This window comes from Eptatretus burgeri, chromosome 19, assembly GCF_056783735.1.
Source record: "Eptatretus burgeri isolate ZD-2024b chromosome 19, Ebu_testis_v1, whole genome shotgun sequence".
Taxonomy (NCBI): Eukaryota; Metazoa; Chordata; class Myxini; order Myxiniformes; family Myxinidae; genus Eptatretus; species Eptatretus burgeri.
Window position 1 is genome coordinate 1,469,370 of NC_140979.1, and position 19,069 is coordinate 1,488,438.

The 19,069-nt window shown below is 50.1% G+C and overlaps 1 protein-coding gene across 11 annotated transcripts in view; it reads left to right on the forward strand.

The window, feature by feature from the left end:
* The window catches only part of LOC147008372 (uncharacterized), a 218,111-nt gene that overhangs the window by 156,705 nt on the left and 42,337 nt on the right, over window positions 1-19,069 (forward strand). For all 11 annotated transcript variants that reach the window (XM_085864715.1, XM_085864720.1, XM_085864723.1 and 8 more), the window contains 6 exons: window positions 6,080-6,202; window positions 6,422-6,547; window positions 7,141-7,182; window positions 8,187-8,309; window positions 13,745-13,867; window positions 14,077-14,202. In XM_085864715.1, coding sequence (XP_085720841.1) covers window positions 6,080-6,202; window positions 6,422-6,547; window positions 7,141-7,182; window positions 8,187-8,309; window positions 13,745-13,867; window positions 14,077-14,202 — 663 coding nt within the window. The remainder of the gene's footprint in view (window positions 1-6,079; window positions 6,203-6,421; window positions 6,548-7,140; window positions 7,183-8,186; window positions 8,310-13,744; window positions 13,868-14,076; window positions 14,203-19,069) is intronic.

Below are 19,069 nucleotides of genomic sequence, written 5' to 3' on the forward strand. Positions count from 1 at the left end.
ATTCACTTGGAGCTTCCGGACAACTCCGGAAACCTGCTACGGATGCCTCAACGCACCATAAACTGCCAATCTTCTGTCCACGCGGTACAGGGTTTATCACCGAATCTCGATATACCTAATTATCCGCGCACACAGAATTACCGAGAATTTATACCTCGACGGAACTCGTACGGAAACGAGCCGCTTAGCGCGCTCGTTCCGTGTGCGATGCCGAGCGGTTTTAATCAATAAGTTCCGTCGGACCAAATGACCACTTTTATTGGCTTTAACAGCCTGCTAATTTCCCGAACGCGCCGTGGAAGTCAATGGGAGGAAATGGACGCAACGAGCAGTTTTGCATTCAAACAACGTGGCATTCATTAAACAAGCAAGCAATCAATGGGGGAAAGGGACATGACATGAGCAAAGCCTGCAGCCGATGACTATTCACTGATGTACAGACATGCACTTAAATCTGCTTATAATTAAAAGAAAGTAGAAATCCACTTTCTACTTATAAAGACAAGGCGCCACAGGACACTTTCACACAAAACCCAGAAAAGGAACGGGCCCGTGAGCCTTTATTCCAACTCGTAGCCTGGATGACCGAAGGCTTACGAGAGACCGTGCAGGTTACCTGGCCGCCCCTTGTGACGGCTCGAAGGTGTTCGGGTCGGTGACCCCTGGTGTCTCTGCTTGGCCCTTGTGTCGCAACGTGCCATTCGCTTGAGCGGCCGGGCGGCTTGAGCAGCTGGGGGAGCGGCTTGAGTGGCTGCTTGGTTCCCCTCGGTGGTCCGGCTCTCGTCGGGGCCTTTTGTCGGGCGCGGCCGGTGACGCTTTCGGAGGAGTGAACGGGTCCTTGGCTCTTTTAAAGTTGATGCTCTTTATTGACCCATCCACTACCTCAGCGACGCTGCTCGACCACCGTCAGGGTCGTTTTCCCAGACCACCAAGCTCCGCCGCTGCCGCTGGCTCTCCTTGCCCGGACTCCGACGACTCGCTGGACTCCACCGCAGCTGGCACTTTGGCTTCTCCTCCCGACTGGCACTGACTTCGGAAGCCTTGACTGGCACTGCTCGCCCGGCGACGACTTCTCTCCACAGCTCTGACTACTGCTCTCTCCGGGCGAGCTCCGCCCTTTATAGGTGGGGGCGAGCTGCCCCTTGAACTCTCACCCGAGGCCGGGCCCCACCCACTCTTCACCTCCGACGTCTCACCCCTCGAAAGCCTCACTGGAAGCCCCATGTGTCCGACGTCACCAGCTGGTTTCGGGGAAGCCGTCCTGTGATCCAATTATGCAAATCGGCTCGCGTTGTTTTTTGAGGAGATGATGGTTGGGTTGTTTATTCGCGTTTGGAGGAGATGATGGTTGGCGCGGAGATGGTGTTGTTCGTCGAGAAGATGGCAGTTGGTGTTGTTTGTTCGCGTTGTAGGAGATGATGGTTGTGATGTTTGTTCGCGTTGTAGGAGATGATGGTTGGCGTGGAGATGGCGTTGTTCGTCGAGGAGATGGCTGTGTTGCGATGTATTAAAATAAAAGAAAGAAAAGAATAATGACTCCCTCAAAGATTCACAGCCCGGCACACGAAAAATTCCCTTTACACATCGGTGGGGGGGATCCTAACCTGAAACACATACTTATCGAAATAACTGATCTTCGGGGAACCTGAATGATGTTCTGTGAATTTCCACAACCGCTTAATCAATTCCACAACCGCATACATCTATTTTCTTTGGAACCGCTTAATCAATTGATGTAAAACTTCACGAATGTCATCTCGTCGTGATGGGGAACACATGTTTTAAATTTCAACTTGATCGGACGCATGGTCTGGCAGCCAGAATTATTTAGTTTTTTGATGTGGGTTCTTGTTCCTTTTTTTTTTTCAAATAAGGCTCACTTGGCTGTGCTTGGATGGGTTGAGGGTGGAGGAGCAGCATCTGAAATGTGAATCCTATCAAGGTTCCTCCTGATGACTTCATCTTTGCTTTTTGCTTCAATGTTTTTGATGTGGAACAACGAGCCATTTCTCTGCAGGAGGAAATGCTGTTGTGGGGCTGAGTTTCGGCGGCGAGCACGGCCGCGATATGGAGCAGTAGAGTCGGCTCCACCGATCACCCGGAATTTATAGGTCGTCACCCAGGATAACTCCGGTCCCTTATCGGACCGAAGATCGCCAATAGGTCGACCGCGGTGGATAGGGTCGATCGCCAATTTCCATTTTCCTAAATATCCATGTCGTCCAAACTACTGGGGAAATTCACCCTCGCGGAGCTCGAGCGGAACGAGCCGTTAGCGTGCTCGAACCGTGCGTAACCCGAGCGGATGGTTACCGAGGTTACAATTTGCCGCTTCCCAATTTCCCAACACGCACCGTGCTAAACCAATGAAAGAAACACAGAAACGAGCTGAAACATTTAACAGGGGATTTATTTATAAAGTGGGCAAGGGAACACACAAGAGCAGAGTTAAACCGACTGTAAGAAATGCATTCAATGTACAAGCAAACACAGCCACTTCACAGTTTCTACTTGTAGACGGGGCCCAAGGACACACCCGCACACACAAATACCCCAAAAGAAGATGGACCTCGAGGTCTTTATTGAAGGTTCCCAGCTCGAGGAAAGATGAGCTGGAAACCAGAGCTATCTTGGACCTTCCTGCCTTGTGCAGCCCTTGACGATCCGGCTCGGCGGGACTTGAACCCGCAGCTCGATGCCGCCGCAAGCACCGGGTATGGAGGGCAGCGTCTGGCTCCATCACGCTCCTTCGGCAAGCGATGAGACCAGAAGCCAGCGACGAGATGAGACCAGAAGCCAGCGACCATACGAGACCAGAAGCCAGCGACGAGATGAGGCCAGAAGCCAGCGATCAGACGAGCCAGAAGCCAGCGACGAGACGAGACCAGAAGCCAGCGACGAGACGAGACCAGAAGCCAGCGACCAGACGAGGCAAGAAGCCAGCGACGAGATGAGACCAGAAGCCAGTGACGAGACGAGACCAGAAGCCAGCGACGAGACGAGACCAGAAGCCAGCGACGAGACGAGACCAGAAGCCAGCGACGAGATGAGACCAGAAACCAGTGACCAGACGAGACTAGAAGCCAGCGACGAGATGAGACCAGAAACCAGTGACCAGACGAGACGAGAAGCCAGCGACGAGATGAGACCAGAAACCAGTGACCAGACGAGACTAGAAGCCAGCGACGAGACGAGACCAGAAGTCAGCGACCAGAGGAGACCAGAAGCCAGCGACGAGACGAGACCAGAAGCCAGCGATGAGACGAGACCAGAAGCCAGCGACAAGACGAGACCAGAAGCCAGCGACGAGACAAGACCAGAAGCCAGCGACGAGAAGAGACCAGAAGCCAGCGACCAGACGAGACCAGAAGCCAGCGACGAGACGAGACCAGAAGCCAGCGACCAGACGAGACCAGAAGCCAGCGACGAGACGAGACCAGAAGCCAGCGACGAGACGAGACCAGAAGCCAGCGACGAGACTAGACCAGAAGACAGCGACCAGACTAGACCAGAAGCCAGCGACGAGACGAGACCAAAGCCAGCGACGAGACCAGAAGCCAGCGACGAGACTAGACCAGAAGACAGCGACCAGACGACACCAGAAGCCAGCGACGAGACGAGACCAAAGCCAGCGACGCGACGAGACCAGAAGCCAGCGAAGAGATGAGACCAGAAGCCAGCGACGAGATGAGACCAGAAGCCAGCGACGAGACGAGATCAAAGCCAGCGACGAGACGAGACCAAAGCCAGCGACGAGAAGAGACCAGAAGCCAGCGACCAGACGAGACCAGAAGCCAGCGACGAGACGAGACCAGAAGCCAGCGACGAGACGAGACCAGAAGCCAGCGACGAGACTAGACCAGAAGACAGCGACCAGACTAGACCAGAAGCCAGCGACGAGACGAGACTAAAGCCAGCGACGCGACGAGACCAGAAGCCAGCGACGAGATGAGACCAGAAGCCAGCGACGCGATGAGACCAGAAGCCAGCGACGAGACGAGACCAAAGCCAGCGACGCGACGAGACCAGAAGCCAGCGACGAGACGAGACCAAAACCAGCGACGCGACGAGACCAGAAGCCAGCGACGAGACGAGACCAAAACCAGCGACGCGATGAGACCAGAAGCCAGCGACCAGCGACCAAAGCCGGCGCCGCGACGAGACCAGAAGCCAGCGACGAGACGAGACCAAAACCAGCGACGCGACGAGACCAGAAGCCAGCGACGAGATGAGACCAGAAGCCAGCGACGAGATGAGACCAGAAGCCAGCGACCAGACGAAACCAGAAGCCACCGACCAGACGAGACCAGAAGCCAGCGACGAGAAGAGACCAAAAACCAGCGACGAGACGAGACCAGAAGCCAGATGACCATGCCGTCCCGTCTATTTCTTCCCTCTTTTTCTTGGGGGGGGGGGGACGTATCTCACTTCTCTGCATGCCTCATTCGCCGGGGGGAAATCGGTCATCTCTCCATGATTGGTCGGGGGGGCGTGTCGGGGCGTCTCGATTCCCCGCCCCCCAAAGAGGCTCTGTTTCTCTTGCAGCTTGCTTTGCGCCCATTGGACGACCGACGGCAAACTTGCTCGCATCTCCCTGATTGGTCGAGAGCCGCCGCAAGGTCCCTCCTTGAACTCCGCCCACTGCGGGCGCTGTGGCGTCGGGTTGAGGAAGCGAGGTGAAGGCGTGTTGTTGTTGTTGTTATAAGTGTAAAAATCCTATCTATAGAATAACTTCGCAGCGCATGCACACTTAATTCCGATTAGACAGAGGGCAAAGTAGCAATCTATCCACATTTACTTATTGAAATAACTGAGCAATGGGGACCTGCATGTTGAGTGCTCATGGGTTCCAGATTCGTAACAATACGTCAACAAATCAATTCATGGGCACGAAATGGGTTGCCAGTTTGTAAAGAGCAAGGCAGGGTGCCAGACTGGATATAAAACACACAAGATGTTCATTGGAATGTTCTCACTTGCTATTTCTGTTGAGGTTCAAAGTGTCATCTCATAAATAAAAGTTGTCGTCTGTCTGTATGTTCACCTTTTTTTGCAAAGCCCGCTTCGCTGGCAACCACCACATTTAGCACACAGACCAAGTCTGATCCAGGGATTGTCCTCAGGGTATTTTCATTCACCACCTCAACCTTTACACACCCTTAAGAACCCAAAGACCTCTTGAGACCCCGAACACCCTTTTCGGCTATCAAGAGCCTGAAGACCCTTAAATACCCTAAAATCCTTTGAGACTACAGAAACCCATAAGACCTTGAAGATCCTAAGACCCATAAGACCATTACGACTCAGTCCATGCGTGAAGCCATCTGTGACGCCATCTGTGAAGCCATGTGACAATACGTGTATGAATTACATCAGTTGCACCCTGACCACACATACATCTATTAAGTGCATACTATTGCAATGTATGCCTGTTGTTTATTTAATGGTTAGATTGGTGGGTTTGGGACACGAGAGTCCTGAGTTCAAATCCTGCTTGGCCGTTCAATTAAAACGAGCTGGGGTTGTCTCTGCCTGCCATCCTTCTGAGGTCAGCAACCTGAGTACCAGCTTGTTGGGATGATTGAGCTGTTCAAGTATCCTGTGTTGAAGTGGTGACCCGTCCAGGACAGGAGGCTACTTTGGCAGCACTGATTCTCTCTGCAGAGTATGATCCCAATGGATTGGATTGGATTCTGATGACTGTAATGAAGGACTGTACCGATTTGGTCTTCCATTTGGATTGATTTATTTTAATCTCATTCTAAATTAAGTTGAATATTCATAAAAACTTCATGGGTCAGGGTCAGGTGTCCCATCAAAGCAGCACTCCTTGGTACATGGATGGGTACCCAGCTTGGTACCGGCTTGGTACCCGGCTTGGTACCTGGCCGGCTTGGTTCCTGGCCGGCTTGGTACCCGGTCATCAATGCCAGCAGTTATAAAATGGAAGTTCTGATTACATCTCTTATTAACTACGTAACACACCATTGCACAAACACCACACAACACAATTCCTGGTGAGGGTGTGCAATCTCTGATTGGTATTTTTCTTGTTTTCTTTTTGTTGTGGATTATGCAGCTTCTCACACCTGTCCGCCTCATTATTTTGTTTGTGGTGGAGGTAAATGCTTACCTTCAAATTGGGTTTGTGATGGAAAGGTGCACTGCTCTGACCGATCTGATGAAGCTCCAGAAACCTGTGGTGAGTTCAAGTACTGTTTTATATTCCAATAAGGAGTTTAATTATCCCATATTTTCGTTAAGCATATTAACATGACCGCTTTGTTGGTGCTCTGACTATCTTTGAGCTCATCGGCCTGGTTTTTTGTTGGTTTTCCCACCTTCATTACAAAATCAAAACAGACCTGTGGTCTTATTTCAATAGTTGTGATGGGGATGCCTTACATTGCTTTTGTTTCAGACAATAGGAGCTGCCGTCCTGCGGAGTTTGCATGTGGTGGTCCGGTGACAAATCAATGTGTACCAAAGACTTGGCTGTGCGATGGGGACGAAGATTGCAATAACGGAGCCGATGAGATTGATTGTGGTAAAGACGCTGTGCATTCATTGGTTGAGGTTATTTCTGAAGCTGATTCCCGGTGCACGTTTTCCATGGACTGTGAGGAGGTTTGGAAAACGTTAATGGGGGGCAGGGGGTTAATATGCTGGGAGTCCTTTGCCAGGTCGATGGTATGGGTTTGGGATGTAATATTTAAATGCTCTCTCGTGGTTTTATCGAGAACACGGCGGTGACAAAGAATACGTTTCTGTCTGGATGTGTTTTATCACGATTGGAATACCCTGCTATGCTGCCATTAATCCCCTAACACTTCCTTGACTTGCTCTTACACTGCCTTCCCTTCCCCTCATTCTGCCTTCCATTCCCCTAAGGTTGCCTTCTCTTCCCGTCACACTGCCTTCCCGCTGCCTCCCCCTTCCATCAGGCTACCTTCCCCTCCCCTGAGGTTGCCTTCCCTTCCCTCCCCTCACACTGCCTTCTTTTCTCCTCATACTATCCTCCTCCGAAACCCTCTCCACCACCAGACAACTCTCTGGGGGTCGAGGAGAGGAACAGGGGTCAAAGAATGTACGAATTGGACAAATGAAAGTTGTTTGTTTGTTTTTCTTTGTTTTTATCAGTCAGAGCTGCTGCAATGATCAATTCCACAATTCGTCTCTCAGGTGAACAACAGATTCTAGAGGTTATCGTATGTGTGGAAATTAAATAAATGCACAAATACTGGTTCGGACTTTTCAACGATTGAAGAAAAACATCCTTCCTTCATTCCGTTCCCCTTCCCTTACCCCCTCCAAAAGCCCCCCCCGCCCCCCACGGAGGTCTCTGGGTGGTGTCCGTGTGTTGTTTCGTGCAACCCGTTTGAACATGATGTTTTAATGTTCGCAATTTCACTCAATCCTGTACTAGACCTTGAAGATCCTTAGACCCATAAGACCATTATGACTCGCTCCATGCGTGAAGCCATCTGTGAAGCCATGTGACGATATATGTATGGATTACATCTGTTGCACCCTGACCACACATCCATCTATTAATTGTGTACTATTGCAATGTATGCTTGTTGATTCAATGGTAGATTGGTGGGTTTGGGACACGAGAGTCCTGAGTTCAAATCCTGCTTTGTTGTTCAATTAATACCAGCTGGGGTTGACTCAGCCTGCCATCCTTCTGAGGTCAGCAACCTGAGTACCAGCTTGTTGGGATGATTGAGCTGTTCAAGTATCCTGTGTTGAAGTGGTGACCCGTCCAGGACAGGAGACTACTTTGGCAGCACTGATGCTCTCTGCAGAGTATGATCCCAATGGATTGGATTGGATTCTGATTACTGCAATGAAGGACTGTACCGATTTGGTCTTCCATTTGGATTGATTTATTTTAATCTCAATCTGAATTAAATTGAATAAAAAAAAAAATAAAACTTCATGGGTGAGTGTCAGGTATCCCATTAAAGCGGCACGGCTTAGTACCCTGCCTTGGTACCCAGCTTGGTACCTGGCTTGGTACCCGGTCATCACTGCCAGCAGTTATAAAATGGTAGTTATGATTACATCTCTTCTTAACTACGGAACACAACAGTGCACAAATACCACACAACACAATTCCTGGTGAGGGTGTGCAATCTCGGATTGATCTTTTTCTTGTTTTCTTTTTGTTGTGGATTACGCAGCTTCTCAATCCTGTCTGCCTCATGATTTTGTTTGTGGTGGAGGTGAATGCTTACCTTCAAATTGGGTTTGTGATGGAGATTTGGACTGCACTGACCGATCTGATGAAGATCCAGAAACCTGTGGTGAGTTCAAATACTGTTTTATATTCTAATATGGAGTTTAATCATCCCATATTTTTCGTTAAGCATATTGTTACGAATTTCACCGGTTCGACACCACGCACGACCGCTTACGGCCCCAACCGCAGTCGAGCGTCCGCCGAAAATCGGTATTCAGTTGGAGCTTCCGGACAACTCCGGAAACCTGCTACGGATGCCTCAACGCACCATAAACTGCCAATCTTCTGTCCACGCTGTACAGGGTTTATCGCCGAATCTCGAGATACCGAATTATCCGCGCACACAGAATTACCGAGAATTTATACCTCGACGGAACTCGTACGGAAACGAGCCGCTTAGTGCGCTCGATCCGTGTGCGATGCCGAGCGGTTTTAATCAATAAGTTCCGTCGGACCAAATGACCACTTTTATTGGCTTTAACAGCCTGTTAATTTCCCGAACGCGCCGTGGAAGTCAATGGGAGGAAATGGATGCAACGAGCAGTTTTACATTCAAACAACGTGGCATTCATTAAACAAGCAAGCAATCAATGGGGGAAAGGGACATGACATGAGCAAAGCCTGCAGCCGATGACTATTCACTGATGTACAGACATGCACTTAAATCTGCTTATAATTAAAAGAAAGTAGAAATCCACTTTCTACTTTTAAAGACAAGGCGCCACAGGACACTTTCACACAAAACCCAGAAAAGGAACGGGCCCGTGAGCCTTTATTCCAACTCGGAGCCTGGATGACCGAAGGCTCACAAGAGGCCATGCAGGTTACCTGGCAGCCCCTTGTGACGGCTCGAAGGTGTTCGGGTCGGTGACCCCTGGTGTCTCTGCTTGGCCCTTGTGTCGCAACGTGCCATTCGCTTGAGCGGCTTGAGCAGCTGGGGGAGCGGCTTGAGTGGCTGCTTGGTTCCCCTCGGTGGTCCGGCTCTCGTCGGGGCCTTTTGTCGGGCGCGGCCGGTGACGCTTTCGGAGGAGTGAACGGGTCCTTGGCTCTTTTAAAGTTGATGCTCTTTATTGACCCATCCACTACCTCAGCGACGCTGCTCGACCGCCGTCAGGGTCGTTTTCCCAGACCACCAAGCTCCGCCGCTGCCGCTGGCTGTCCTTGCCCGGACTCCGACGACTCGCTGGACTCCACCGCAGCTGGCACTTTGGCTTCTCCTCCCGACTGGCACCGACTTCGGAAGCCTTGACTGGCACTGCTCGCCCGGCGACGACTTCTCTCCACAGCTCTGACTACTGCTCTCTCCGGGCGAGCTCCGCCCTTTATAGGTGGGGGCGAGCTGCCCCTTGAACTCTCACCGGAGGCCGGGCCCCACCCACTCTTCACCTCCGACCTCTCACCCCTCCAAAGCCTCACTGGAAGCCCCATGTGTCCGACGTCACTAGGTGGTTTCGGGGAAGCCGTCCTGTGATCCATATATGCAAATCGGCTCGCGTTGTTTTTTCAGGAGATGATGGTTGGGGTTGTTTATTCGCATTTGGAGGAGATGATGGTTGGCGCAGAGATGGTGTTGTTCGTCGAGAAGATGGCGGTTGGTGTTGTTTGTCGAGAAGATGGCGGTTGGTGTTGTTTGTTCACGTTGTAGGAGATGATGATTGCGATGTTTGTTCGCGTTGTAGGAGATGGTTGGCGTGGAGATGGCGTTGTTCGTCGAGGAGATGGCTGTGTTGCGATGTTTTAAAATAAAAGAAAGTAAAGAATAATGACTCCCTCAAAGATTCACAGCCCTTTACACATCGGTGGGGGGGATCCTAACCTGAAACACATACTTATCGAAATAACTGATCTTCGGGGAACCTGAATGATGTTCTGTGAATTTCCACAACCGCTTAATCAATTCCACAACCGCATACATCTATTTTCTTTGGAACCGCTTAATCAATTGATGTAAAACTTCACAAATGTCATCTCGTCATGATGGGGAACACATGTTTTAAATTTCAACTTGATCGGACGCATGGTCTGGCAGCCAGAATTATTTAGTTTTTTGATGTGGGTTCTTGTTCCTTTTTTTTTTCAAATAAGGCTCACTTGGCTGTGCTTGGATGGGTTGAGGGTGGAGGAGCAGCATCTGAAATGTGAATCCTATCAAGGTTCCTCCTGATGACTTCATCTTTGCTTTTTGCTTCAATGTTTTTGATGTGGAACAACGAGCCATTTCTCTGCAGGAGGAAATGCTGTTGTGGGGCTGAGTTTCGGCGGCGAGCACGACCGCGAGATGGAGCAGTAGAGTCAGCTACACTGATCACCCGGAATTTATAGGTTGTCACCCCGGATAACTCCGGTCCCTTATCGGACTGAAGGTCGCCAATCGGTCGACCGCGTGGGATAGGGTCGATTGACAATTTCCATTTTCCTAAATACCCATGTCGTCCAAACTACTGGGGAAATTCACCCTCGCGGAGCTCGAGCGGAACGAGCCGTTAGCGTGCTCGAACCGTGCGTAACCCGAGCGGATGGTTACCGAGGTTACAATTTGCCGCTTCCCAATTTCCCAACACGCACCGTGCTAAACCAATGAAAGAAACACAGAAACGAGCTGAAACATTTAACAGGGGATTTATTTATAAAGTGGGCAAGGGAACACACAAGAGCAGAGTTAAACCGACTGTAAGAAATGCATTCAATGTACAAGCAAACACAGCCACTTCACAGTTTCTACTTGTAGACGGGGCCCAAGGACACACCCGCACACACAAATACCCCAAAAGAAGATGGACCTCGAGGTCTTTATTGAAGGTTCCCAGCTCGAGGAAAGATGAGCTGGAAACCAGAGCTATCTTGGTCCTTCCTGCCTCGTGCAGCCCTTGACGATCCGGCTCGGCGGGACTTGAACCCGCAGCTCGATGCCGCCGCAAGCACCGGGTATGGATGGCAGCGTCGGGCTCCATCACACTCCTTCGGCAAGCGATGAGACCAGAAGCCAGCGACGAGATGAGACCAGAAGCCAGCGACGAGACGAGACCAGAAGCCAGCGACCATACGAGACCAGAAGCCAGCGACGAGACGAGACCAGAAGCCAGCGACCAGACGAGCCAGAAGCCAGCGACGAGACGAGACCAGAAGCCAGCGACGCGACGAGACCAGAATCCAGCGACCAGACGAGACCAAAGCCAGCGACGAGACGAGACCAGAAGCCTGCGACGAGACGAGACCAGAAGCCAGTGACGAGACGAGACCAGAATCCAGCGACCAGACGAGACCAAAGCCAGCGACGAGACGAGACCAGAAGCCTGCGACGAGACGAGACCAGAAGCCAGTGACGAGACGAGACCAGAAGCCAGCGACGAGACGAGACCAGAAGCCAGCGACGAGATGAGACCAGAAGCCAGCGACCAGCCGAGACTAGATGCCAGCGACGAGACGAGACCAGAAGCCAGCGACCAGACGAGACTAGAAGCCAGCGACGAGACGAGACCAGAAGCCAGCGACCAGACGAGACCAGAAGCCAGCGACCAGACTAGACCAGAAGCCAGCGACCAGACGAGACCAGAAGCCAGCGACAAGACGAGACCAAAGCCAGCGACGCGACGAGACCAGAAGCCAGCGACGAGACGAGACCAAAGCCAGCGACGCGACGAGACCAGAAGCCAGCGACGAGATGATACCAGAAGCCAGCAACGAGATGAGACCAGAAGCCAGCGACCAGACGAAACCAGAAGCCAGCGACCAAACGAGACCAGAAGCCAGCGACGAGAAGAGACCAAAAACCAGCGACGAGACGAGACCAGAAGCCAGATGACTGTGCCGTCCCGTCTATTTCTTCCCTCTTTTTCTTGGGGGCGGGGGGGGGGACGTGTCTCACTTCTCTGCATGCCTCATTCGCCGGGGGGGAAATCGGTCGTCTATCCATGATTGGTCGGGGGGGGCGTGTCGGGGCGTCTCGATTCCGCGCCCCCCAAAGGGGCTCTGGTTCTCTTGCAGCTCGCTCTGCGCCCATTGGACGACCGACGGCAAACTTGCTCGCATCTCCCTGATTGGTCGAGAGCCGCCGCAAGGTCCCTCCTTGAACTCCGCCCACTGCGGGCGCTGTGGCGTCGGGTTGAGGAAGCGAGGTGAAGGCGTGTTGTTGTTGTTATAAGTGTAAAAATCCTATCTATAGAATAACTTCACAGCGCATGCACACTTAATCCCTATTAGACAGAGGGCAAAGTAGCAATCCATCCACATTTACTTATTGAAATAACTGAGCAATGGGGACCTGAATGTTGAGTGCTCATGGGTTTCAGATTCGTTACAATCTGTCAACAAATCAATTTGTGGGCACAAAATGGGTTGCCAGTTTGTAAAGAGCAAGGCAGGGTGCCAGACTGGATATAAAACACACAAGATGTCCATTGGAATGTTCTAACTTGCTATTTCTGTTGAGGTTCAAAGTGTCATCTCATAAATAAAAGTTGTCGTCTGTTCACCTTTTTTTGCAAAGCCCGCTTCGCTGGCAACCACCACATTTAGCACACAGACCAAGTCTGATCCAGGGATTGTCCTCAGGGTATTTTCATTCACCACCTCAACCTTTACACACCCTTAAGAACTCAAAGACCTCTTGAGACCCCGAACACCCTTTAAGGCTATCAAGAGCCTGAAGACCCTTAAATACCCTAAAATCCTATGAGACCACAAAATCCCATAAGACCTTGAAGATCCTCAGACCCATCAGACCATTACGACTCCGTCCATGCGTGAAGCCATCTGTGAAGCCATGTGACAATACGTGTATGAATTTCACCAGTTGCACCCTGACCACACATACATCTATTAAGTGAATACTATTGCAATGTTTGTATGCCTGTTGTTGATTTAATGGTTAGATTGGTGGGTTTGGGACACGAGAGTCCTGAGTTCAAATCCTGCTTGGCCGTTCAATTAATACCAGCTGGGGTTGTCTCTGCCTGCCATCCTTCTGAGGTCAGCAACCTGCGTACCAGCTTGTTGGGATGATTGAGCTGTTCAAGTATCCTGTGTTGAAGTGGTGACCCGTCCAGGACAGGAGACTACTTTGGCAGCACTGATGCTCTCTGCAGAGTATGATCCCAATGGATTGGATTGGATTCTGATGACTGTAATGAAGGACTGCACCGATTTGGTCTTCCATTTGCATTGATTTATTTTAATCTCATTCTAAATTAAGTTGAATATTCATAAAAACTTCATGGGTCAGGGTCAGGTGTCCCATCAAAGCAGCACTCCTTGGTACATGGATGGGTACCCAGCTTGGTACCGGCTTGGTACCCGGCTTGGTACCTGGCCGGCTTGGTTCCTGGCCGGCTTGGTACCCGGTCATCAATGCCAGCAGTTATAAAATGGAAGTTCTGATTACATCTCTTATTAACTACGTAACACACCATTGCACAAACACCACACAACACAATTCCTGGTGAGGGTGTGCAATCTCTGATTGGTATTTTTCTTGTTTTCTTTTTGTTGTGGATTACGCAGCTTCTCACACCTGTCCACCTCATTATTTTGTTTGTGGTGGAGGTAAATGCTTACCTTCAAATTGGGTTTGTGATGGAAAGGTGCACTGCTCTGACCGATCTGATGAAGCTCCAGAAACCTGTGGTGAGTTCAAGTACTGTTTTATATTCTAATATTGAGTTTAATTATCCCATATTTTTCGTTAAGCATATTAACATGACCGCTTTGTTGGTGCTCTGACTATCTTTGAGCTCATCGGCCTGGTTTTCCCACCTTCATTACAAAAACAAAACAGACATGTGGTCTTATTTCAATAGTTGTGATGGGGATGCCTTACACTGCTTTTGTTTCAGACAATAGGAGCTGCCGTCCTGCGGAGTTTGCATGTGGTGGTCCGGTGACAAATCAATGTGTACCAAAGACTTGGCTGTGCGATGGGGACGAAGATTGCAATAACGGAGCCGATGAGATTGATTGTGGTAAAGACGCTGTGCATTCATTGGTTGAGGTTATTTCTGAAGCTGATTCCCGGTGCACGTTTTCCATGGACTGTGAGGAGGTTTGGAAAACGTTAATGGGGGGCAGGGGGTTAATATGCCGGGAGTCCTTTTCCAGGTCGATGGTATGGGTTTGGGATGTAGTATTTAAATGCTCTCTCGTGGTTTTATCGAGAACACGGCGGTGACAAAGAATACGTTTCTGTTTGGATGTGTTTTATCACTAATGGAATACCCTGCTATGCTGCCATTAATCCCCTAACACTTCCTTTACTTGCTCTTACACTGCCTTCCCTTCCCCTCATTCTGCCTTCCATTCCCCTAAGGTTGCCTTCTCTTCCCGTCACACTGCCTTCCCGCTGCCTCCCCCTTCCATCAGGCTACCTTCCCCTCCCCTGACGTTGCCTTCCCTTCCCTCCCCTCACACTGCCTTCTTTTCTCCTCATACTATCCTCCTCCGAAACCCTCTCCACCACCAGACAACTCTCTGGGGGTCGAGGAGAGGAACAGGGGTCAAAGAATGTGTGAATTGGACAAATGAAAGTTATTTGTTTGTTTTTCTTTGTTTTTATCAGTCAGAGCTGCTGCTCGGATCAATTCCACAATTCGTCTCTCAAGTTAACAAGAGATTTTCGAGGTTATCGTACGTGTGGAAATTAAATAAAGGCACAAACACTGGTGTGGATTTTTCCATGATTGAAGGAAAACATCGTTCCTTCCGTTCCCCTTCCCTCACACTTAACTCCTCCAACCCCTCCTCCCCCCACACCTCCCCTCTCCTGACGGACGTCTCTGGACGGTGTCCTGGCGTTGTTAATGTTTCGTGTAACCCGTTTGAATATGATGTTTTAATGTTCCCAATTTCACTCAATCCTGTACTAATGTCGGCATTCGAGGATCATACCCACCCCCCCACCCCCCTCTTTCCCTCACGTCCTCCGATCAAACGCACGTCCAGAACACCCCCTTCCCTCCCCACTACCTCCCTCTCTCTGTTTTATGAGACTCCTGGAGTGTGTAGTGATGTGTGGTGAGGCCTCGCTCTCCTCCACCCCTTCAGAGCTTTCCCCCATAATGGAGACCATGAATTGTGTTTAGTTCATTGTCATGATCTCATATTTATTCCAACATGTGCATTGACAGGTGAAGGTGAGCTTGCACCTGCACCACCGACTGACATTCCCAGGAAAACTCCCGGCATGACATCGACAATGAAAGGTATCATGTTTACTTTTCCTCGGTTTAAAGGCTCGAATTGAAGTTTGTGAAATGTCTAACAGGAGCTTTTAATCCCTTCACTATTTGATTCACAGGTGAGACGACTCTTGCACCTGGCACCACGGGTGAGACGACTCTTGCACCTGGCACCACGGGTGAGACGACTCTTGCACCTGGCACCACGGGTGAGACGACTCTTGCACCTGGCACCACGGGTGAGACGACTCTTGCACCTGGCTCCACGAGTGAGACAACTCTTGCACCTGTGCGGAAAGTCGTACCTGCAACATCCAAGCCACCACGTATCACCATCCTCCCAATTCCCCACACAGGTTTGTTGTTTTGATTTGGGAGAACAGTATTGTTGTGGTTGACGAAATTCGCAAACCACCATTCAGGTCCCTTCGGTAAGATATCTCTGTAAGTATATGTGTAGTTAGGCCCAAACCCATTGTTTAGAGGGAATAAATGTCATTCATTCGGGCTGCGACCCTTCAGGATAGCCGTTTTTCTTTTACTATCTTTATTTTGGACCAGCCGCCATTACTACCACCACAACCACCACCAACCACGTCTCAACAGCCATCACACAACAACCACCAACCGCAACTCCGCTTCACAACCACAGCCACGACCCTTACCGTCACATCTCGCTCTCGCAACCATCGCATCACCGCCATTCCCGCGCCGCTTGTGGTCGCCGATCCTGGACTCGTGCAGGGCGCGCACCGAGCAGCGGGTGCAAAAACACCAGCCTTTCCGAAGAAATCGGATCAAAAACGATTCACGCCCACTTCTGTTCCGTCCTATCAGCGAGCGTGGGGCGATTTGGCCCCGCCTCCAGGTGCGTCGGAGTATGATCGCTATATGCAGATTCGCGGATCAAAAATCATTCACACCCACTTTTCCTCTGTCCAATGGGGAGCCAGCCAGAGGTGAAGGGTCGAAGGTGAAGGAGCGAAGCCCCGGGGGCTATAAAGGGCCACGTTCGCTCGCCGAAAAGGCAGTTGAGTCAGTCAAGGAGAGTTGAGAAGAGAAGAGTCAGAGAAAGCAGTTGGACGGAGTTGGGGAGAGTTGGAGAGGTGGCGGCGGCGAAGGCAGTCGAGAGGGCGCTCGTGTCAGAGTCGGGGAGCTGCGGAGAGGGGAGGCCGGTAACGCGACCGAGGTCGCGGTGGAGACGCTCGTCGCGGGACCCAAGCCAGCGAGATATCCTCATTCCCCCGAGCATCAACAACCCCCTCCTGTTTCCCCCCGCGCTGAGACAGTGTGAAAAGGGGGCCCCGTTCCCACCCCATTTCCAGGCAGTGCCAGCAAGGCCCGCGGAGTCGGGGCGCCACCGCCATTTTGCGGCTCATCACCAGACGGGTAGGCTCGACGCGGTCTCGGCCCCAGGCCCGTCTGCCCCCCTCATCGTTGAGGGTGGTCCCTTTTCTTTTGCTTTGAGTATATGTGTTGTCGGCGCCGTCTGTGAAGTAAAACTGTATAAGTGTTGCCGTGTGCTCGGTAGTCGGTAGTAGATCTGCATTGTGTTTCTCTTTTACATTTGCTTTTTGTGCAGAATTGTCGTGTCATTTTTACATTTGCTTTTGGTGTATAATTGTATATGTGTGCTTTCCGTTTGCCGCGGAATAAATGTGCTTTATGTTGAACTGTTTTTCCCGTTTCGCTTCGTCTTTTCCTTTATTGAATCTCCATCTTACTTCACGTAAAGGGTTGGTCGTGGGCTAAATACGCCCAATAATTAATCGAACCGTCGAGGTTGAAGATAACACCGCTCGGTTATTCCGATAGTACGGAACGGGTCGCTTAAAGTGGCCCGTGTCCGAAGTCGACCTGCGGCGAGGTGCGATCGCCCGGTCTACCCTCCCTGTGGGTACTTAGGTAGGTCGAATTTGGCGAACAACCCTATCCCACGCGGGGGGCCGATTGGCACGATCGTGGTGAGGCCGAAAGGCCCACCCGTGACTAGTTCCCGGCGTTAATCCGAGAGGGTCACGACGGGATTGTCCGTCCGGTGGGCGACGTGCCGCGATTCGAGTTACGTGGCCGCTCGCACGCCGGCGGGCGCGAATCCGCAACAGTATGTTCATGGATTGTATTGACGTTTGATTTGCTTGTCCACACCATGTCGTTCTAACTCAATGACTGGACGATTGACGACTTTGGTTTTAATCATGTTTATAGTTTGCATTCCAATATTATTTATTTGTTTATTCGAGCTTCCACCCGTTATCCAACCTGCAGCATTTGCTGATGACATTTGGCAATGCATGAAACGAGCCATCCTTCACTCCCAGCATTCATTGCGTTCTTACTTTTCAGCTGAAGCTGCTCTTCAAGGAAAGGGAAACAACTCTTCTCCAGCAGCAGCTGCTGTAATTGTCTCACTACGTCAGTATATTTTGTTCCATCCTTGGCTCAGACAATTTCCATTGATTTGTCAATGTGCTTCCATTCAAGTGATCAATGAAATTTCACAGCTGATCTGAACAAACTGCTCCCCCAGTGCTTGTTCTGGCTTGTGCTGCTGGGTTCTACATTTTCCGCAACCGGCGGCTCCTGGAAGTCAAAACTGCACGGTTTGAGAACCCTGAATACATGAAGACTCCAGAAGGTGAAGAGTTTAAAATGGACCGTTCATCTACAGATGACTACACGTACCTTGATGTAATAAACGTTCTTTATTAATAAGGTTTATCAATACCTGTCAGGCACTTTTCTTTACATTTTGTTTTGTTTTCAGATGGCTGGAGTGAATGAAGAACAACACTGAAGATGCTGCAAGGTTGACCAAGTCGAACATTATGGTGTTTCTCTTTTGGCCTTTCGACTGTGAAATGTCACCGTCGACTCCCTGACCCTGGTTGTGAATTCTACTTGAATGTGAAACAACATCATTTTTTTATTATTTGTTAATTTTCGTGCCATTGAAATGTTCTGTAATTTCACCGGTGTTAGTTGTTTCACTAAACTCTGTAGAGTGGCCCGACAGGATCCTGCACTATTTGTACGAGTGTTTTAAAAAAAAATTATCTATTTTTAAAATAAACAAGTCTGAAGATTACAATGGCTTACGAGCGGTACTTGACGATATAGATTGTTTCAGAAGTCAAGGATGAGACTGTGATAATTTTTGACCAAGTTATAATTTAAAATTGTCATCCTCCCTCTCAAAGTTTGGGCGGTCGGATGATTTTTATGTCAAAATTCCCAATTTTCTAAGTTTTTGATCTTGTGTCCTTGACCTTGGGACGAAAATGAAAAGTCGCACAACGACAAGTTTTAGATCATTCGTTTTGCTTTTCAAATACCGAAGAACCCATTCCAGTCAGTCAATTCCCGAGGAGAAGATAGATTTTTAATCCGACTACCCCCGAAAAATGGCTATTTTTTCGGCGTGGCTCCACCCACAATGGGCGTAGCACGCCCTCATCCAGGAAAACACAACTTGACATTGATATCGAACACATAACCAAGCTTTATCAAGATCGGATCAAAGTCCACAGAGTCATGCTCTGGACAGACAGACGACAGACAGACAGACACACAGACATAACGAACATAGTGGTCACTCTGACTGGCGCTCACGAACCAATATTTATTTCCTGTTCATGTTGGCTTTATTTCCTGT